General features: G+C 53.8%; 1 protein-coding gene and 1 long non-coding RNA gene across 4 annotated transcripts; one reads left to right on the forward strand and one right to left on the reverse strand.

The window, feature by feature from the left end:
* Nucleotides 1-371: 371 nt before the first annotated feature.
* LOC138850662 (uncharacterized) lies at nucleotides 372-3,611 on the reverse strand. Its single transcript, XR_011390740.1, has 3 exons — nucleotides 3,526-3,611; nucleotides 3,223-3,274; nucleotides 372-505 (listed from the first exon to the last, which is right to left on the reverse strand). It is a non-coding gene; the product is annotated as an uncharacterized lncRNA (long non-coding RNA).
* On the forward strand, nucleotides 3,321-21,164 carry TMEM53 (transmembrane protein 53). 3 transcript variants are annotated; one of them, XM_008265359.4, is made up of 3 exons: nucleotides 3,321-3,593; nucleotides 15,569-15,690; nucleotides 19,583-21,164. In XM_008265359.4, exons 1-3 carry the CDS (start codon nucleotides 3,533-3,535, stop codon nucleotides 20,234-20,236), a joined length of 837 nt encoding a protein of 278 aa, XP_008263581.2. In that variant the 5' UTR covers nucleotides 3,321-3,532; the 3' UTR covers nucleotides 20,237-21,164. The 3 variants fall into 3 exon arrangements, with proteins under 3 accessions (XP_008263581.2, XP_051713832.1, XP_051713833.1); XM_051857872.2 differs by lacking the exon at nucleotides 3,321-3,593 and adding an exon at nucleotides 3,784-3,917; XM_051857873.2 differs by lacking the exon at nucleotides 3,321-3,593 and adding an exon at nucleotides 4,035-4,141.
* The last annotated feature ends 408 nt before the right edge of the window (nucleotides 21,165-21,572 follow it).

Consider the following 21,572-nt stretch of genomic DNA (forward strand, 5'->3'; position numbering starts at 1 on the left):
CTTGTATCACCTGATGCCTCCTCCTAAGGTGCACATTAGCAGGAAGCTGGATCAGAAGTGGAGCTACCACTGTAACCCAAGACTCTTTCCATATGGGATGTGGGCATCCCAAATATTGTCATAATAGCTGCACCAAATGGTTCCCTCCCCCTTTTAAGTGGATCTCTCCTCCAACACTTTGGATCTCCTATCTTAGGCCTTATTTTTTATTTATTTGCAAGGCAGAGTTACAGGGAAGAGAGGCAGAGAGAGAGAGAGAGAGAGAGAGAGAGAGAGAGATGTTTCCATCTGCTGACTCACTCCCGAAATAGCTGCAACAGCAGGAGCTGGGCCTATCCGAAGCCAGGAGCCAGAAGCTTCTTCTAGGTTTTTCTTGAGGGCACAGAGAACTCGATCAGAAGTGCAGCAGGAGCCAGTGTGGTGGCATAGCCAGTAACCAGCACCCCCTGTGGGTGTGGGTTCGAGTCCAGGCTGTTCCTCTTCTGATTCAGCTCTCTGGTATGGCCTGGGAAAGCAGCGGTAGATGGCCTGAGTGCTTGGGCCCCACACCCATGTAGGAGACCTGTAAGAAGCTCCTGGCTCCTGGCTTTGGATCATCCCAGTTCTGGCCATTGCAGCCATTTGGGGGAGTGAACCAGCTGATGGAAGACCTCTGTTTCTCCCTCTCTGTCTGTAACTCTATCTCTCAAAAAAAAAAAAAAAAAAAAAAAAAAAAAAAAAAAAAAAAGTGGAGCAGCCGGGACTCGAACTGGCACCCATATGGGATGCCAGCACTGAATGTGGCAGCTTTACCTGCTACGTCACAGCACTGGCCCCCTCTTATGCCTTTTTTCAGGGGCACTACTCTCTTAATTATCTTTTTCATGTGTAATTTTATCTTTTTCCTATTTGCTGGATCTATGACAACAGCATTGCTCCCATCTGAATAAAAACACGTCTCCTAGCAACTGTCTTCTCAACTTCTTCCCCTAAATGGCCAAACTTCTCAAAAGTGTATGTACATGCAGTCTTCGCTTTCCATCCACTTCTAAAGCCACTGTAATTTGACCTCTGCTCCCAACACTCCACTGAAACTGCACTTGAATTCACCAACAACTTCCTTGTTTCTAAATCCAGTGGAGTCTTTCAGGTCTTATTTTATTTGATTAGTCATCAGGTTTCAACACTTTGGCTTCTGGAATGTTCCACTGCTGATTATCTTACCATTTTGGTCACCTCATCTCAGCTACCTCTGCAATTCACTCCCCCCCCCCCCTTTGCCAGACCATTAAACTTGGGGGCTTCTCAGGGCTGTCTCATATATCCTCTTCTCCTCTTACTCTATACGTACTCCCTGGGTAAGCTCAACAAATCTACTTGTGTGGCTGCCATCTGTAAGGCCCTAAAGGCCCCCGCATTTCTACCTCCGACCTAGACTTCTCTTGTGAATTCCAGTTGGGCAAATTCAGCTGCCTCCTGGACATTTCTGCTTGGACATTCCTTTGGTACCTTATATTCACCATTCCCAGAACTAAATCCCTCCTAAAAACCCAGAGGACTCTCCTTTGCCCACATCAAGAATCTCTTCATTTTTTCTACTTCTTCTCCACCCCAGTCACCAAGTCCAGCTCTTGCTGGCTATGAGAGTCTAAGAAATCCATTCACTCCTCCCCATTTCATTTACCACTCCATGATTTTTTTTTTTTTTTTTGACAGGCAGAGTGGACAGTGAGAGAGAGAGACAGAGAGAAAGGTCTTCCTTCCGTTGGTTCACCCCACAATGGCCACCGCGGCTGGTGCACCGCGCTGATCTGAAGCCAGGAGTCAGGTGCTTCTCCTGGTCTCCCATGGGGTGCAGGGCCCAAGCACTTGGGCCATCCTCCACTGCACTCCCGGGCCACAGCAGAGAGCTGGACTGGAAGAGGAGCAACCGGGACAAAATCCGGCGCTAGAACCTGGTGTGCCGGCGGCGCAGGCGGAGAATTAGCCTAGTGAGCCGCAGCACTGGCCGAACCACTCCATGATTAATATCATCATAAATAATCCTTCCTCGGCACTGAAATAACTTCTCCAACCCCCAATCCATTCACTGCACTTATTTTTCTAAGATCAAATCTGTTACCTGCTCAAAGCCTTCAGTGACTCTCTGCTATCCTCAGGATAAATCTAAGCCCTTGTTCCACAGGTGTAGAGTCCATTGGAAAATTTTTCCCCATCAGCAAGATCTCCCTAAAAGCTCAAAGCTGAGCTTGGCACAAGGATTCCTCTGGATCTGTGCCTAACTGTTCTCTCACGGGTTCACTCACTCTGCTGGCTCTCTTCCTTCACTTTCCCCTTTGGACTCCTCCAAGGAGTCCTCTGCCCTCCCTCCCTCCCTCCACAAGCCGTTCAAGGCTCACCCCACCGCCATAAGCGTTCCTTCTCTCTGATTCTGAGTTCATAAAATTCTTATCCAGCCAGAGCTGTGGCCCAGTGGGTGGAGCCACCGACTGTGATGCCGGGATCCCATGTGGACGCCCCATTTCCCATCCAGCTCTCTGTTAATGGCCTGAGAAAAGCAGCAGAAGGTGGCCCAAGTGCTTGGGCCACTGCACCCACGTGAGAGACCTGGATGAAGCTCCAGGCTCCTGGCTGAGGCCTGGCCCAGGCCTGGCTGTTGCAGCCATCTTGGGAGTGAACCAGTGGATGGAAGATCCATCTCTATCTGTCTCTGTCTATTTATAACTTTCAAATAAATTTTTTTAAAAATAAAATCTTTACTCTCCTGTGGTATTTACTCCCTACACACAGAGTTGGCCACGCATGATTTCTCTCCCTCTCCCATTAAGATTTATGGAAGTCAGAGCCAAAAGCTTGAACCTCACCAGAGCCCAGGAACCTGACTAGCCCTATCTCTAGTTCATAATAGGTGCGCAGCAAATACTTGTTAAATGAGTAGATACGTGCAAGAAAGTGGTACCCCTAAACTCTTGGTGTCCCCCCCACAAACAGGGTATTCTCTAAAGTCACCAACTGAAGACCGCCTCCCACCCACCAGCCAGAATGTGCCTTGGCCCCACTGGGCGGAGGGTGGGTGGGCGCGCGCCCCCTAGGCCTTGGCATAGTTTTCTACCTACAGCTTTCGGAGCCGCGGCTGGTAAAAGGCAGGCGTAGCTACACAAGTAACTGCCTCACAGGACAAAACGCCGGTTCTGACGAGACCCTTCCCACTCCTGGACTACAGCAACTCACAGCGACTCTTACCTCCACAGCAAGGTGGGGACTCTTCCTGATCGGCGTCCCAGCTGACCAATACCTGATCCAGAACAAGCGAGTCAGCCAATGGCTGTGGGCCAGGGCTAGGGAGGGGCGGGGCATGGTTGCTAGGGCACAGCGGTCGGGTGCGGCAAGAGGCTCTGGGAGAGACTCGGTGGTTGCTAGGGCGGGAGGTCACAGAGCTCAGCTCAGGGATTGGGCAGTGTCGGGGGAGGTGGGTGGTGCCCAGGAGGCGCCCGGCTGAGGCGCCGGTGCGCGAGCGGGAGTTCCGGCGGGAGGCCCGTGCAGCACCTTCACCATGGCCTCGGCTGAGTTGGACTACACCATCGAGATCCCGGATCAGCCCTTCTGGAGCCAGAGTATGGAACGAGGGTTGGGTCCAGTCGTGGGGAGGGGACCCCGCGAGTCTGTGGGTCGCGAGCGCAGCAGAAGCTCCGCCCCACTCGCGGCCCCGCCCTCTCGGGGCCCGCCCCCTCCCTCATAGGGTCGGCCTGGCCTTTGCGGGGCGCAGAGCCCCGCCCCTTTTGTGAGCCCCGCCCCAGGACGCTCCTCCTTCCGGAGCCCCGCCCCTTCTCTGCGTCAGCAGCTTGGTTGGGCCCTTGTGTCCCTCCAGTCCGGGGTGGGGATTGTGTCTCAGGTCCTGGCCCCTGTTTATCTCGTAGCTGAATGCTGCTGGGGGCAAGGTCCGTTCTGATTCCTTTGTTTGGTATGGGGTTTCCCACTGCCAGGCACCTCGACCTCCGTGGACAGGGGTTCCTGCAGGGGCGGGGGTTCTCAGGGAGCCGGGGACTCAGAAGTCTTAGCCCACCCGTGCACTTTTCTGGGCAGTGGTTACGATAGCAGGCTCTGTAGTCAGGTAGAACTCTGGGAATCCTGACGCCTCCATTTAGTGCTTGGGGGACTTTGGGTAAGCTGCTGGCTTTGAATTTCACCTTCCTCCTCTGCAAAGTGGTGTTGTTGAGGGCGCAACTGATATGATTTGTGTAAGGAAGCCAGCATAGGGCCAGGCGCGGAGTAAATTTAGTAATTGGCCTTTAAGATTAGCGTTGTTTCCCCCCTACAGGCATGTCATTAAAGAAAGATGTGTGGGAGGCGCCACAAAACCTCTAAAGCAGGCTTGCATCCATGGCAGCATGAGTAGGTTTGGGGGCCCGGAGAATGGAAAGTTTGGCCTCCCTGGGAGTCAGGAGGCTTGCAGCTCCGCGAGTGTGAGCCCAGCGTGTCGCCAGCCTTCGTGCCCCCGGCCTCACTGCCAGCAGCCCTGCCTCTGTGTGGCTGCCACAGTGGATCTTCCTAATGTAGAGGTGTTTTTTGTTGTTGTTGTTGTTTTTTTTTTTTTTTTTTTTTTTTTTTTTTTTTTTTGACAGGCAGAGTGGACAGTGAGAGAGAGAGACAGAGAGAAAGGTCTTCCTTTTGGTTCACCCTCCAATGGCCGCCGCGGCTGGCGCGCTGAGGCCGGCGCACTGCGCTGATCCGAAGGCAGGAGCCAGGTACTTATCCTGGTCTCCCATGCAGGTGCAGGGCCCAAGCACTTGGGCCATCCTCCACTGCACTCCCGGGCCACAGCAGAGAGCTGGCCTGGAAGAGGAACAACCAGGACAGAATCCGGCGCCCCAACCGGGACTAGAACCCGGTGTGCCGGCACCGCAAGGCGGAGGATTAGCCTATTGAGCCGTGGTGCCGACCAGATGGTATTCTATTTATTCTGGCCTGTGTTACTGCAATTGAGAAGCCAGTTATCAGTTTAATTGACAGATTTTCATAGGTAACCTCTTTTCTGTCTGCTTTTTTTTTTTTTTTTTTAAATTAAAGATTTACTTATTTCTTTGAAAGTCAGTTACACAGAGAGAGGAGAGGCAGAGAGAGAGAGAGAGAGAGAGAGAGAGAGAGAAAGTCTTCCATCCAGTGGTTCACTCCCCAGATGGTTGCAATGGCCGGAGCTGCGCTGATCTGAAGCCCGGAGCCAGGAGCCTCCTCCGGGTCCCCCACACGGGTGCAGGAGCCCAAGGACTTGGGCCATCTTCTACTGCTTTCCTAGGCCACAGCAGAGAGCTGGATTGGAAGTGGAGCAGCCGGGTCTCGAACCGCGCTCATATGGGATGCTGGCGCTGAAGGCCAGGGCATTAACCCACTGCACCACAGCACCAGCCCCAACTTTTTTTCTTTTTTAAGATTTAGTTATTCATTTGAAAGGCAGAACTAGAAAGAAAAAAGGAGAAGAGAGAGAGAGAGAGAGAGAAATATCTTCCATTTGCTGGTGCACTCCCCATATGGCATCAACGACCAGAGCTGGGCCAGCAGGATCCAGGAGCTTCTGGATCTCCCATGTAGGCACAGGGGCCCAAGCACTTGGCCATCTTCCACTGCTTTTCCCAGGCTATTAGCAGGGAACTGGATTGGAAGTGGAATAGCTGGGACTCAAACCTGTGCCCACATGGGATGCCAGTGCTGCACCTCTTATGCCACAGCACCAGTCCCTCTGGCTGCTTTTTTTTTTTTTTTTTTTTTTGACAGGCAGAGTGGACAGTGAGAGAGAGACAGAGAGAAAGGTCTTCCTTTTGCCATTGGTTCACCCTCCAATGGCCGCCGCGGCCAGCGCACCATGCTGATCCGAAGACAGGAGCCAGGTACTTATCCTGGTCTCCCATGTGGGTGCAGGGCCCAAGGACTTGGGCCATCCTCCACTGCAATCCCTGGCCACAGCAGAGAGCTGGCCTGGAAGAGGGGCAACCGGGACAGAATCCGGCGCCCCGACCAGGATTAGAACCCGGTGTGCCGGCACTGCAAGGCGGAGGATTAGCCTAGTGAGCCGCAGCGCCGGCCCCAGTTGGGGTTTTATCTTGTGGCAGCCCCCAAAGAGCTTGGGATTCTCCATCTACATCTTGCTGCTCTGCCTTTGCTTCTGCTGTTGTCTGTCTGGAAGGCCCTTTGCCCTCCGCTGCCCCACGCTGCCCCTCGCTGATGTCCAGCTTGTCATTCAAGGCGTAGCTCAGATGTTGCCTCCTTTGGAAGAGCCTTCCCGACCCCTCACCTGTGTTCTTGGCTGGAGTCAATGAGAAGGAGGCAGCCCCTGGGTGCCCAAGGAACAGACGGCTACAGGCCAGCTGCTCTTCCCTGGAGCGGGGTCTCTTGGCCTAGGGCTATTGGGCTTGTAGAAGTGAAAATACTTTTTGACAGTTTTGGCATCCGCAGATGAAGTGAGTTAATATTGCCCTTGGAGAGCCTTCAGCAGCAAAGGGCTGGGGCAGCCTCCTGCGTGGCCAGGAGGCCAGAGGGGCCTCCCTCCCTGGCCAGCTGGCAGCCTGGGGGCCTGGTTCGCATTTCTGCCTCTGACCAGCTCCAGCTTTGTCCAGTCATCGAACTTCCCCGAGTCTCCGACCCCTTCGCTGGAAGATGGGCTTAATACTAGTGCCTGCCTCACAGGCTTGTGAGTGTCCACAAGGTAGTGATTGGATGTGTGTGCCCGGCACGGAGCAGGTGCCCCGTCTGGGTGTTTCCTCTGCCAGGGCTCCCCCGGCGGCTTCAGGAAGCTGCGTCTTGGATTTGGAAGAAGTCTCCGGCCCTCTGTCCTGCGAGGCCCCTCTGTTGCTGCCAGACCCTTTCCTGGCAGGGGGCTTCCCCCCAACCTCCTGGCCTGCTGGAGGCAATGGGTTGTAAGAAGGCAGTTCCCCTTCTTCAGCCACCATGGGACTGCCAGTCATTTCTGCTCTGGGTTCAGCATTTGCTGTATCCGGGCCCTGGGCTAGTTTCTGGGGCCTCAGCAGAGGCTCCTGCCAAGCTGCCATCAGGGGAGCTGGATGTGGGGCAGGCGTGAGGCCTTCTCACAGGCGGTATCCAAATGGCGTGGCAGCTGAGTTGTGCTGGGTCCGGCCCAGAGCAGGCTCCCCTCCTCTCTTCGAGAGTGTAGCTCATGCGTCCTCCAGAGCTTCTGCTGCCTCCTTCTCCAATGGCCCCCCGGACAGTGCCTGCCCCAGAGCTGAGCTGGGGTCCTTGGACGCCTCAGAGGGGCTCAGGGCACTGCGAGCCGTCTGCAGGAGCCCACCGCCAGGCTGATGGGACTGCACAGAGAGGGATGGTCTTTGTGGGCTCCAGAGCTTGTCTCTCTTTGGCAATTACTGTTTAATGGCAGGGAAGCATGTAGGGTGGTCATTTTTTTTTTCTAGACTTGCTTTCCCCTCATATTGGAAAATCCAGCCACAGAGCCCAGCACGGCTATGAGTGGACAGAGGGTGGTGGCTGATGCTGGCACTTAAGTGGCTGTAGGGCAGCTTCGGATGTGGGGTCCTTCAGAGCCCTGGGCTTTGTGGACCAGGCTGGGCACCCCAGGGTTCCCCTGCTGGGAATCCCATCAGCCAGCATCCCTGGCAGCTCTTGCCAAGGGCAGTCTGCCCAGGCCATGGCAGAAGCCTGTCCTTTGCCCTGGAATCTGCCCTCCTCCTCTTTCTTTCTGATCCTGGTCTCTCCTCCTACTCAGCTCTCATTTCATTTCCTTGGGCAGGTTTTCCCCTGTGGCCCTGGAGCACTGTGTTACTGTCATTGCAGTACTGACAGTGTTACTCGCTGCTCTCCGGGCCTGGCAGGGGTAAGGGGCCAAGTGCACTGAATGGAGCCACTTGCAGCACAGGGGGCCCCAGAGAGAGCTGACGTGACATCTCGGGCCCCGGCTGCACTGTCCTCCTTCCACTCAGGAAATGGGCAGCCGGGTCCCACCAGGTCCCCTGATCATAGCCTGCTCAAAGCCACCCGGTTGCTCTCATAGTCAATAAGCATAAAAAAATCACTCATTCTTAGAATTAGTGGGCTGGGACAGGGGTCTTGCTCTTGGAGTAAGCAGAAAGTCTCAAGGGGACTCCGGAGAAGGAGGCCAGGGATTGTAGAGCCCTGGACTTTACTGCAAGCCTTCCCTTTTGCCCACTTGCAAATTAATTAATTTCACCTGTTAATCAAAAACCCTTTCTAAAGCGTCTACTGGAGGTCAGGTGCTGTACTGGGCCCTGGATGCCAGAGCCAGACCTGACGCGCCCTTGGTGGGCCTCCCTTTCTCCGGGTGTCTGTGGTACTTCCACTGTGCACCTTGCCCTGTTCACAAGGCAGGCCCGGCAGGAGCTCCCTTCAGGATTTCATTAATCCTCACCAGCACCTTGTGAAGCAGGGAGAATGCTTAATCCCGCTTTACAGATGAGGAACAGATGCCTGGGGGAGGCGAGGAGTCTTGCCCAAAGTAATCCCAGATTTTGGCTGGGGAGCCTTACTCCAAGGCCGGTGCCTGCAAACACGTCAGTTGCCGTTGGGAAGGGTTGCCTGAATGCAATGCCATTTGCAGGAAACAGGGACATGCATAAAGAAAGGGGTGTCCATTCAAGTGTTTTTTATAACAGCAAACAATTGGAAATAGCATCATGTCCAATAATGGGAGACTGGGCCCCATAAATTATGAAACATTCCACAGCCGCTCTGCAGCCACTAAAAATAATGGTGTAGAAATATATAAACTGACAGGGAAAGATGTTCACAATATATTGCTAAACGGAAGAAAGCAGATTACAAACAGTCTGATTCCAATTTTATTGGATATTCATTTTGTACTTTTTCTGCAGTGAGCATGCTTTGCTCCTGCAGTAATAATACTTTCGATTTATTGAACTCTTTCTTTGTGGTAGGTGCCGTGCTAAGCCCGCTCTCGTCATCGTCTTATTTAATGCTTTGTATTACTCTCCCCATTTCCCAGATAAGGAAATTGACACTTGGAGAACTTGCTCAAGGTCGGTGCTACAGTCGCTTAGTGGCAGAGCCAGATTTGAACCCAGACAGGGTTTCATTCATGGTGTCTTAGATACCGTGCTGCTCTACTATGCTGTTATTTTGAAAAAGGGAATTTGAAACAAAACGGTTTGGTTTAAATATAGGAATTGTGAGACTCCAGAAGGCGTGTCTGGGGAGCAGAGGAAATGGAGCATCCTTTCTTTGCATTTTAAAAAGAAAACATAGGTTCTTTGTATTTCAATTCCGGCTTTCGAACCAAAAAGCACAGGCCCTGCGCCTTGTCAGCCCTTCCCTTTGCCATCCCCAAATGCCCCTGGGATGCACACAATCCAATTTATGCCTTATGGCTTGGACCGTGGAACAATGCCGGTGGGGATTCTTGTGTTATGGGTGTCCGTGTCACTTGTTGAGAATTCTGCAGGACAGGGTCTTTGGTGTGCTGCAGAGGTGCCAGGGTGGAGAGGAGCAGCCATGCACTGCCCAGGGGCTCCTGGCACCCTTGACCTCCTCGCCTTCCCCAGTGCTTTTGGCTCTGCTGGACCACTGCCTTGGTCATTGTTAACTCTCATTGCAAAAGTGATGCATATTTGGTGTTAGAAATGGGCAAAATATGAAAAAGAAGTTGCCTTTCATTGCAGAAATAATTGTTATTAATCTTGGTGCGTCTTCTTTGCATAAGTGTGTGTGTGTGTTCGGTTGTGGTACTACCCCCTGCTCAGCTTGCTTTTCCACTTAATGAATTATTGTTATTTTTCTAAATAATAGCATTATTGAGATATAATTCACATACCATAAACTATGCATTTCATTGGCTTTTCATATATTCATAGAATTGTGAGACCATCACCACTATCTAATTTCAGAACGTTTTTCATCACCTGGAAAAGAAACGCTGCACCCATTAGTAGTCACCTCTCATTTCCTTCTTCCTCCAGACCTTGAAAAGCACGAATCTACTTTCTGCCTCTGTCAGTTTGCCTAGTCTGGATGTTTTCTATAAATGGAACCACACACTATGTGGCCTTTTGTCTGGCTTCTTTCACTTAGCTGCTGTATTTTGGTTATTCTGTCACAGGTGGTAGGACTGTTCCAGCCCTTGGCTGTTATGTACAAAGCTGCTGGGAACATTCACGTACAAATGGTTGTTTTTGTTTTTAAGATTGATTTATTTATTTGAAAGGGAGTTACAGAGAGAGACAGAGAGAGAGAAAGAGAGAGAGAGAGATTTTCCATCCACTGGTTACTCTCCAGATGGTGCAATGGCCAGGGCTGGGCCGGGCTGAAGCCAGGAGCCTGGAAGTCCATCCTGTTCACTTGGACCATCTTCTGCTGCTTTCCCAGATGTCTTAGCAGGGAGCTGGATTGGAAGTGGAGCGCTCATATGGGATGCTGGAGTCACAGGTGGCAGCTTAATCCTCTGCATCACAACACTGGCTGGGCCTCATGTACTTTTGTGTGTTTGTATTTTCACCCCTCGGTATATCCCAGGTAGTAGAATTGCTCATGTGGTAACTGTGGTTTTTTGTTTTTTGTTTTTGTGGGATGACTGCCTACGTGTTTTCCAAAGTGACCACACCATTTTACATTCCCATGAGCACGTGTGAGTGTTCTGATTTCTCCATACCCTCATCAACATTTGTTAGTACCTGACTTTTTGATTATAGCCATTCTAGTGCATACAAAGTGGTACCTCATTGTGGCTTTTAATTATTTATTTTATTATTTAAGATACAGAGAGAGAGACAGAAAAAGAGAGAGCTCCTAATCTGCTGGTTCACTCCCTAAGTGCCTGGAAGCCAGGAATGCAATCCAAGTCTACAATGCCATTGGCAGAGACCCAACTAGTTGAGTCGTCCCCTCCTGCATCCTAGGGATGCAGAAAGCTTGAATCAGGAATGCAGTAAGGACGTAGACCCAGATGCTTCAGTATAGAATGTGGTAAAGATTTATTTATTTATTTATTTGAATGGCAGAGTTAGAGAGAGAGAAGGAGAGATAGTGAGAAATCTTCCATCCTCTGGTTCACTCCCTAAACAGCCACTGGGCCAAGCTGAAGTCAGGAGCTTCATCCGGGTCTCCCACATGGGTGCAGGGGCCCAAGCACTTGGGCCATCTTCTGCTGCTTTCCCAGGCTCATTAGCAGGGAGCTGGATCAGAAATGGAGCAGCTGGGACCTGAACCGGCATCCAAATGGGATGCCAGCACTGCAGGTGGCTTAACCTTCTACGCCACAGGGCTGGCCCCCGAAACTTATTTTCATTTTTGTTTGAAAGGGAAAGAGAGAGAGATGGATTGATATCTTCCATCTGCCGGTTTATTTCTCAGTTGTTTGCAATAGCCAGAGCTGATCCAGAGTGAAACCAGGAGCCAGGAACTCAGTTGGGAAGTACTCAAGCCATCATCTGCTGCCTAGGTGTACATTAGCAGGAAGCTGGATCAGAAGTCGGGCAGCCGGGACTTGAACTGGGTACTCCAAAACAGGCCGTGGACATTCAAGGCGGCATCTCAACCACTGTGCCCAACACCTGCTCCCAAAAGTTCTCAATTTTAATGAAATCCCAGTATTTCTATTTTATTTGTTTGTTTGTTCCTCATACTTTCGGTGTCATGTCCCAGAAACTGTTTCCTAATCCAAGGTCACAAAGACTTACTCCTGTGTTTTTTTCTAAGAGTTTTATGGTTTTAGCTCTTACATTTGTATCTATTATCTGCTTAACGTGTTACTGAATGTCCTGTGTGATTCAACATCTTTCTGTTTCAGAAGTGAGGTTACAAGCATATTTTTGAGACTTTTGATGCATGTTTCAAAATTGTGACTCTGTCTCCTGTCTTTTCCCTCCCCTTTCCTGTCTCCCTGCTGCTGTGGGTGGGTCGGGCCTTCACCAGCTCTTGCCATGCCTGTGACAGCAGCCTCCTACCTGTCTAACCATGAATTCTGTCAGCGCAGTGTTCTAACTGTAGTGTGTAGGGGTGGTGGGGATGATGAGGCAGGATTGGGGGGTTCTGGAACAGAACAGTGAGCTGACTCGTAGGTGGAGTGGGCATGAGTGAAACGTGAACCCGGAGCACCAGGTCCTGGACCAGGTGGAGGTGGAGGTGGAGGTGGAGGTGGAGGTGGAGGTAGCATAGTTGTGGTAGGGACCGCATGGTTGTGGTAGCCCACAGAGTAGATACTGGCTCTGCCACTTCCTGGCTGTATGTTCTTGGAAGAAAGGGACTTAACCACTCTGTGTTTCAAATGGGAATAGTAATAGTAACGAACTCCTAGGGTGGCTGTAGGATGGTTGTAGGCAGTGTGTACTGGGGTGCTGACTGGGGTAGGCAGTTCCTGAGGAGGAGCAGGTGCATGAGGTTGGTGTTGGGTGTTGACACAGGAGGCAGCCACGTGTGCAGTTTGGGGCTGAGGCACTCAAGGTTTGGTTAAGACCAGAGGCTTGGCGTTTCTACCCAAGGGGCCAGCTAGAGTGGCGGATGTAAGCTGGCCTTGGAGCCAGACCACCTGGGATTGGATTTTAGCTTCACTGCTCACCATCGTATAACCCGGAGCAAATTACTTACCACCTCTGTGCCTCTGCTTGTCAGCTGTAAGATGAGAATAACACCAGTTCCTTGCTTACAGGGTTAGTGTGAAGGTGGTATGAGTTGATAGGTGAAGCGCCTGGGACAGCGCCTACCAGGTAGTGCTGGATGTGGTAGCCCTGTTTGCTGAGAGAGGTTTGTCACAGTTTTGGAGCCAAGTGTATTTGATTGCCTGCACAAGGTCATGGCACGTTTTGTAATAGACTGGGAGACCGAGCCAAGGGCTAAAGCATTCAGTGCCCAGGGGCGGGTGTCAGAGGTCTGGAGATGTCAGTGGTAGGATGGATGCCATGGCCAGGGGAATGAGCAAGGGCTTTTGCATGAAGGTAGAAGAACCCTGATCTGGGTGTGTCAGTGAGTAACAATGGCCATAGCGATGACTTTTATTACTATGAGGAGGGCAGTGGAGAAGAAGAATGCCAGCTCATTTGCCTTGGGCCAGCTCTTCACTTTGCAACCTCGTGTTCATTTATTCAGTACGTAACTTGTAGGTATCTGAAGAGGCCGCCCCCGGTGCTGGCCATCCGAGATGTGGCGATAAACATGATAGACCCAGCCTCCTGTGTCCAGTGTGCTTGATAAGGGGAGAGAGACAGACATTAAACGAATGATTGTGTAAGTCATAGTCAGTTCGGATCAGGTCCTGCCGGATCCCCACTGCGAAATCCTCTTTGGCTCTCCACTGTGTGCCGACTGCTGAGTGAGCATACAGCAAGGAGGCCCTGTGGATCTGGCCCAGGCCTGCTCTCGGCGTCTCCTGCTCTTGGGTTCCAGCCCCCAGCACTGCTCGCTGTGTCCTAGATGGACTGTCACATCCCCTCCCTCCCACCGCCACCCCTGCTCACGCCTTCTGTCCACCGAGCACATCCGCACCGGGCCTTCAAGGCCTCTGCAGCCAACGTGTCCTCCTTTGAGAGACCTTTCCTGGCCCCATGACTCCTAGCCATGTGCGCAGAGCACTCTGGAGTTTCTGGAATGGGAGCTCTTCATGTGTAGGCTCCATGGGGGCAGCTTGGCTCCAGTGGGGAGAGGGTCTTGCTGAAGGCTCTGAGTTAGGCATGGGCCTGGGGAGTGGGGCACTGGGAGGGCAGAAGGACGTGTGAGGGGAGTGGGCAGTGCCCACAGGCAGGAAGAGCACCTTGGGCCTTGGTAGGCAGCCTCAAGTGCCTGGCTGGAGGGCCGAGGGCCGACGGGTCTCCTTTAAGACCATTGGGGACAGCCTGGGCTCTGGGAGTTTCTTCGGGTCAAGAGTCAGCCATTGCTGCCTGAGTCGATGAGCTCAGGGGCCCCCGGCAAAACCTGCCGCTGAGCACGGGGCACTGTGAGTCCCAGGCACCGGGAGAAGGGCAGTCGGAGGCTGGGCAGAAGCTGCCTGAACCTTCTGCCACTGGGAATGTCCCGGCCCTGCTGGCGGGAGCCAGCCTTGAACATCCCGAGGCCACCAGGGGATGTGACCGCCACGGGCTGCGGTCTCTGTAATTGAGATAAATTCTGAAGCCTCTGCTGGTGTCTCCGTGGAGGATGCGGGCAGGGGAGCCCTGACCTCCGAGGTGAGAGAGTCCCCTCCCCCTGCCCAGGCTCTCAGAAATGCAACTGTGGGACAAGGACAGCCCCACGCTGCAGCTCTTCATTACCACCCACGAGGCCACGCGCTTCACCCACTGTGGCCCACACGTAGCCTCTTCGCCAGAAGGGCCGGTGCAGGCAGAAGATGGGGCACCTGGCCGAGGCCGGCCGTGAGCGGCTCCCTCGATGGGAGGGCTGCAGGCCGAGCTGCACAGGCCCAGGAGCCCCGCGGGTGCGGGCAGTTAATCTCCGAAGGCCGGAGTCACCACTACTAGGGAGCAGGAACGCTGAACTTTTCAATCACATTAATTTCCACAGGAAATTGTTGTCTTCCTTTTGTCCAAAGGTTAGTGATTTATATTTACCATCCTCTTAACTAGCCTTGAAATTTACCGTCGCCGGGTCACCGCCGGCCTCCATAAATTTCAGGGTGGCAGCCGAGCAGAGCCCACTGGCTTGGTCCTTGGAAGGGGACGAGCCAAGATCCAGCTGCAGACATTCGCTGCACAGCTGTCCCCAGGGGGCGGGGAAGGGAGGGGAGGCTGATGGACAAGACTGCGGGGCGGGCGGCCCTGGCGGAGGGAGAGGTGGGGCCCGCTGTGGGCTCAGAAGGGGCTCCGGCTTCTTGGAGGAGAGCGGGGGCTGGCTGCCCAGCTCTGCACTTCCTGCGGGGCCCTCGGCAAGTCACCTAGCATCACTTGCCTCCGTCTCCTCATCTGTAGTAAGAGCACCTGGACCACAGTGAGCAGAGGCCGTGATTCGTCTCTGGCAGGCCACAGTGCCTGCTTCAGACCCCCTTCCTCCATCTGCCCATGGAAGCAGCACGGGGCTGGCAAGCATTTTCTTAAAGGACCAGTAGGTATTTTAGGCCCTGCGAGCCATAAGGTAGTGGTCCCTGTTTGTAAAGACCTCGCACTGCCGTCACAGACAGTAAGTAAACTGGATGAGCGCGGCTGCGTTCCAGGGGAGCTGTACTAGGGCACTCACATTTAACTTCTATGTAATTTGCATGTCTCACAAAATATGAATCTTTGGATTTAACTATGTTTTTAAATTAAAAAAAAAAAAAAACACATTAGCTTGCAGGCCACACAGAAACAGGCAGGGGCCGGACTTGGCTGTGGGTGTGGTTGCTGACCCCCGGATCTGAAGGTGAGATTGCGTGGAGGAGGGTCCACCTCGCTCACCTGGGCTGAGAGAAAGGTGCCCCCATGCGCTTTTTTTCAGCTGATCCCACAAGGGCTCCCAAGAGGCCTGCAGAGAAGCAGTGGAGCAGGACAGTGGAGGGAGCCCTGTGGGAGCCTGGGCCTGGCAAGCTGCCTGGGCCTGGCACCCACGGACATCCTGCCTGCGGCCTCTGCATTGGGCAGAGCCCCCGCTGGCGACCCCAGCCCTCTGGTGTTGACAGTGCCTGTCTGTGTTTCAGAGAACAGCTCCAGCCAAGCTGGGAAGGAGGCTGGCACTCGGCAGCCGGTGGTGATTCTCTTGGGCTGGGGTGGCTGCAAGGACAAGAACCTTGCCAAGTACAGCGCCATCTACCATAAAAGGGTGAGTATTGCAGGCACGTGGTACCCGGCCCCTGGGCTCTGCACTTGCTGCCCTCTCTATGGGGAGCTGGGAGCCTCTGGGCTAAGGAAGACAGTGGGGGCTGGATTATAACCCCTTTGATACCAGCTCGGTGGCCTGGCCCAGCCCCATCCGTCTCCCAACCTGCTCCTCTTTCCTCAGTGGGCTGCCCAGTGGGTGTGGAGTGAGCCCAGGCCTCAAGTCCCTGCTGGGGGCCCTGGAAGGGTGAGTGGGCATAGCTTGTACTCCAGGACTTTGTCCTTTTCTGGCCAGGTGAGTTTCTGCCCTAGGACAGACCAGAGTGCCTTTCACATGCCCAGAGTCATGGGCACTTTCTGGGGCCTCCCGATGAGGTAGAGGTAGACACTGCAGTGGGTGGTGGGTTTGGCAAGGGCCTGGTTTTATCTTGGAAGCCCCTTTCTTTGGCCTCTGGCTCCACCCTCCTCATTCCCAGATCTCCCTAAAGCAGCCAGGAGAAAGGCCAGGCCAGCTGTGCCCCACTGCCTCCAGCCTCCCTGAGGCCCACACCCACACCCTGTCTGCTGGAATGGGAGAGGGATTGCGGGAGATGCAGTTCTGAGCTTGCCACCTTGCAGCCAGCAAGTGTGGCCCTGCCTTTCCCAGGCTGCCTTACGCCACAGGGAGTTGCAGCTCCTTCCCAGGCCCCCTTAGGGGCTTAGCCTGCTTGTGCAACGGCTTCTCCATTAGACTGAGCACCAGAGGGCAGGTGAAGAATAGGGGTGTGGAGTGCGAAGGAAAGGACATGGGGTTGTGAGGCTTGAGGTGTGAGGAGTAGGTCCTCAGGGGGTTTAGCATTCAGAAAGTCCCGTATGTGGAGTGGGGGGAGGATTGCAGGGGCTGGGATGGAAGCCAGAAGCAATTGAGGGGGGTGGGTTGCAGGGGTCCAAGACAGAGGGGGTCCAGGACCTTGTGGCTGGTGGTGCAGGTGGAGAGCAGGTGCGTGGAGGGGGCTCGCCAGGTGGCGCAGTGGCAGCTAAGTGAGAGGCTGGAAGTGGACACAGGTGCAGGGAGGGGCTCAGGCAATGTCAGGTTTCTGGCTGGGTGCTTCCTGGGCAGGCCGCTGTGTGTTGAGACTGGAGCGTTAGGAGAGAACTTGGAGCCTCCCGGGAGGATGAGGAGGGAGAGAAGCCTTGTGCAGCCCTGCGGATCGGAACGTGCACTTAGAGGAGTGGAAGAGGAAGAAGGGTCTATGAGGAAAGGAGGAGGGGCCAGGGATGGGTGAGGAAACCCTGAGGGCAGGACCAAACCCACAGAAAGAGGGAACGAGGTGGGGGCAAGCTCTGGGAGGCAGAGGCTGAGGCGACAGGCGGGTAGAGGGGCCGCGTGGGAGGGACAGGGCGTCTCCATTCCTCATCTGGAGGACAGGATGGGTGCAGAGAGAAAGAAGACAAAAACATGATACCCTGCCACCTGGAGAGTACCTGTTTATGGCTGTGTACGGTCTTCCAGCTTTTCTGTGCTGTGTGTCTCCCTGAAAACCATGGAGTGTACTCTTCCGCGTCTTGCTTTAGTTCCAGACATGCCCTCCACCTTCTCATGTTATTGCATTTTTGTCTCGTCTAGTTTCCAGTCCACTTTCAGATGCCCTAATTGTCCCCAAAGTGTCCGTTTTTTTTTTTTTTTTTGACAGGCAGAGTGGACAGTGAGAGAGAGACAGAGAGAAAGGTCTTCCTTTACCGTTGGTTCACCCTCCAATGGCCGCTGTGGCTGGCACACTGTGGTCAGCACGCTGTGGCCGGCACACCGCGCTGATCCGAAGCCAGGAGCCAGGTGCTTCCCCTGGTCTCCCATGTGGGTTCAGGGGCCCAGCACTTGGGCCATCCTCCACTGCAGTCCTGGGCCACAGCAGAGAGCTGGACTGGAAGAGGAACAACCAGGACAGATTCTGGCGCCCTGACTGGGACTAGAACCCGGGTTGCCCAAACCAGGATCCAACCCAGGATTACGCATTGCATTAGTTATTTTGTTATTGAAGCCCCCTTTTTTAAACAAACAAACAAATAAATATTTATTTGAAAGGCAAGGAGAGAGACAAGGACTGAGATCTCTCAGCCACTAGTTCACTCCACTCCCCACATTCTCGCAACAGCCAGGGCTGGGTCCACAGCTGGGAGCTGGGAGCTGGGAGCTGGGCGATCAGGCCAGGTGTCCCACATGGGTGGCTTGAGCCATCACTGCTACCTTCCAGGATGTGAATCAGCAGGAAGCTGGCATCAGGAGTGGAGCCAGATGTTGAGCCCAGGTACTCTAATGTGGCATGTGGCCATCTTAACCAGGGCCTTACTGGCCAAGCCACAGACTTACCCTACTTCTTTTGAATCTTGAATGCCCCACCCCCATGATACTGACTTATTGGAGAAACTGGACTTCATGGGAATATTTCTAGAAGTGTACAACCCCAGTGCTGCCAGGAGAAAAGAATGATGGGAACTGAACAGTCTCCCGTTCAGTTATGACCAACTGGGATAGTGTGGGTGGCTTCCAATAACCCCGTCATCAGTCTCAGGGCTGGGAGGACAGGGAGCTGATGGCAAACACTTCTGCTCCCCAGCCCTGTTTGGCCATTTGGGGACTGTGCCCTTATTACCACCATCACTCGTTTCTGTTGGCTGAGAATTTACTTTGTGCCAGTGCTGTTTTGGTCACTTGAGATACATCTTCTGCATTTAATTCTTATCATATTAGATGGGTGCTGGCCCAATGTATACATGGAGATGCAAATTGAGAAAGAAAAAGTAAGTTGCTCCTTATCCACACTGTTAGTAAGTGGTGTGACCCCAGAGCCTGGTCAGATTCCCCTGACAAAAGGCCCTGTCTCTTTGGATCAGGTTGAATACAGGAGGTTAGAACTCAGGCAGGGGGGCTCTGGCTGCCTTTTATTTGTAATTTTGTATTTATTTGAAAGGGGATAGGGAGAGAGAGAGAGAGAGAAAATGAATGAATGAATCGTTCATCTGTTGGTTCACCAAAGTTAGGAATCCAGAACTCAGTCTGGGTCTCCCATGTAGGTGGCAGGGCTCCATTGAGCCATCACCTGCTGACTCGCAGGTGTGCAGCAACAGGGAGCTGGAATCAGGCACTCTGACACAGGATGGGGTATCCCAGGCAGCAGCATCTTAACCGTTGCACCAAACATCCACTTCCTTTGGCCGCCATGCCTAACTGGTCTAGAAGGGGACACATCTGGAGGTTTTGGGCATACTTGGCCTAGGCAGTGAGGGGGAAAGAAGCCTACAGGGAGTTGGGCCTAGATTTTAGAATTTGAACAACAGTGTTTACTGTATTTGGCCTTTTTGGGCGAGTGTGAGGAATGACCCCAAGTGTAGGAACCCAAGCATTGATTTGGGTGTTAGGTCCCTGAGTCTGGAGGGTGTGGTCTGTGCTCTCAGAGCCATGGGTAGGAAAGTGGCAGTGACCAGCAAGGGCCACACCATGGGCCTGGCTCAGAAGTGGCCTCTGGTGGCCAAGGCTGGGCCTGCAGGCTTTCTCAGGTGTCTGGGAGGTGGGGACAGTGCCCAGCAGGGGATGGCAAAGCAGCAAGGCCTTAAATGTGAACAGTCTGGTGTGTGAGGAACCAGAGGGAAGAGACTCCTATCTGTTTGGACCAAGTGTTCTTAAACATTCCAGGTCCAGGCCTCAAGTACCATCCTGGGCTGAGGGTGCTTGGCCGGCACGAATTAGTCCCAAAACAGGTCTCGAGGGTGGCTTCCAGGAACAGAAGTGAGGAGTGAGCTGGTGCCAGTAGGGCCCTCACTTCAGAAGCAGGGCCTAGAGTGTTGCTGGGCTCTGGAGGTTGAGGCCGAGGTTGTGGGCCTGTGCCTTAGCTGTCCCCACTGCCTCTGCCTCTCCCCAGGGCTGCATCGTGATCCGCTACACGGCCCCGTGGCACATGGTCTTCTTCTCCGAGTCCCTGGGCATCCCGTCACTGCGGGTTTTGGCCCAGAGGCTGCTGGAGCTCCTCTTCGATTACGAGATTGAGAAGGAGCCCCTGCTCTTCCACGTCTTCAGCAACGCGGGCGTCATGCTGTACCGCTACGTGCTGGAGCTCCTGCACACTCACCAGCGCTTCTGCCACCTGCGCGTGGTGGGCACCATCTTTGACAGCGGTCCTGGTGACAGCAACGTGGTCGGGGCGCTGCGGGCCCTCGCCGTCATCCTGGAGCACCGGCCTGCCGTGCTGCGCCTCCTGCTCCTGGTGGCCTTTGCCCTGGTGGCAGTGCTGTTCCACGTCCTGCTCGCTCCCCTCACTGCCCTCTTCCACCCCCACTTCTATGACAGGCTACAGGACGCTGGCTCTCGCTGGCCCGAGCTCTACCTCTACTCCAAGGCTGACGAGGTAGTGCTGGCCAGGGACGTGGAGCGCATGGTGGAAGCACGCCTGTCACGCCGGGTCCTGGTGCGCTCTGTGGACTTTGTGTCATCTGCCCACGTCAGCCACCTCCGCGACTACCCTACTTACTACACGAGCCTCTGTGTCGACTTCATGCACAACTGTGTCCACTGCTGAGACGCCTGCTCCGGCTCCCCTCTGCTCCAGAAATAAATGCCTGACACCTCCCCACGACCCGCACCTGTGGGGCCCTCTTTTAATCCCCTATGGCTTTCTGCGACTTAGGGGTCCCCTAAGTAGGAAGTTCCCATGGGCCTGTGTGCTGCATCTGCTGACCCCAGGATCCTGGCAGGACTCTGGGGGTCTCGCTGAGTCCTGTGGTGGCTTAGCTGTAAAACTTAACAAAGTGGGGAACTGAGGGAGAGCCCCAGATTTGTTAGAAAATTGTGGAAAGAACATTGCCATGGCATCTACTCTCTTAGCAGACTTACTAGCGAACCTCCACACTGTTGGACAGATCTTTAGAGCTTAGTCATCGTGCCTAACTGAAAGGTTGCCTGTTGCCAGAGTTGAGTTTTGACTTCTGGAGTGGAAATGGTGGGGAGGTGCCAAGAGGAGGGAGCAGGTTGGAGAGGGGTTGTGACCTCTGCTCTAGAGGGGCAAAGTCCCACAGTGCCAGGCACATGGATCCCACTGGGAACTCACCTAATAGTTGTCCCGGGCCTCACTGCTTGTCTGAGCTGGGAACCAGACAAGGAGCTGAGAATACCTGGATCTGGGCCCACCTGCCTCCACCACGCTTTACCAAGACACCACTGGATCCAGGGGAGCTGCAAGCTGCATGCCCAGTGGGCAGGGGGAGTGGGGGCAGGAAGGCAGCAATGCTATCCCAAGACCTGGGGATAGGCTAACTCCAGAGCCCTGAAGACCAGAACCAGTGTGAGGGGATTTTTGGCTGAAACAACAAACTCTCTTCCCTCCTTATGGGAGACTCACTTGGTCCCTCCTGAGGCAGGAAGGGTGGCTTCAGGCTTAGTTCTGTGCCATCTGCCTGCGACTCACGGCTGCACACTGCTGATTCTCAATAAATATCTGTTGACCAAAAGAGCGTATGGGTGATCATGGGGCCTGTGGGGCAAGGGTGGGCTTAGCCAGTTTGGCAGGCAGTGAAAGAGGCAGCTAGAAAAGCTCTGGGAGGTGCAGACCCCTGAAACTGTCAGGGATGGTGGAGCAAGCTCTATCTGCATGGCACCTGCCCCATGGGAACCCCAAGGACTGCTGTGGCTGCACTGCTAGCCATGGCCAACAGGTGGCAGTGCTGCCTGTGCTTTGAGTGCTCTAAGGAGTCCCACAGCAGGGAGGGCTGCAGTGGAATGCACACACTCTGGGTTAATGTCCCCATTAGTGAGCATATGGCCCCCAGGGTGGGGGTAACCAGCCATCAAGGACCTACAGAGTCCAAGGCAGGCGGAAGGGAGAGTAGAGACATAAAAGGTGACAGCCTGACAGGCTC

Source organism: Oryctolagus cuniculus, chromosome 7 (genome assembly GCF_964237555.1).
Source record: "Oryctolagus cuniculus chromosome 7, mOryCun1.1, whole genome shotgun sequence".
NCBI lineage: Eukaryota > Metazoa > Chordata > Mammalia > Lagomorpha > Leporidae > Oryctolagus > Oryctolagus cuniculus.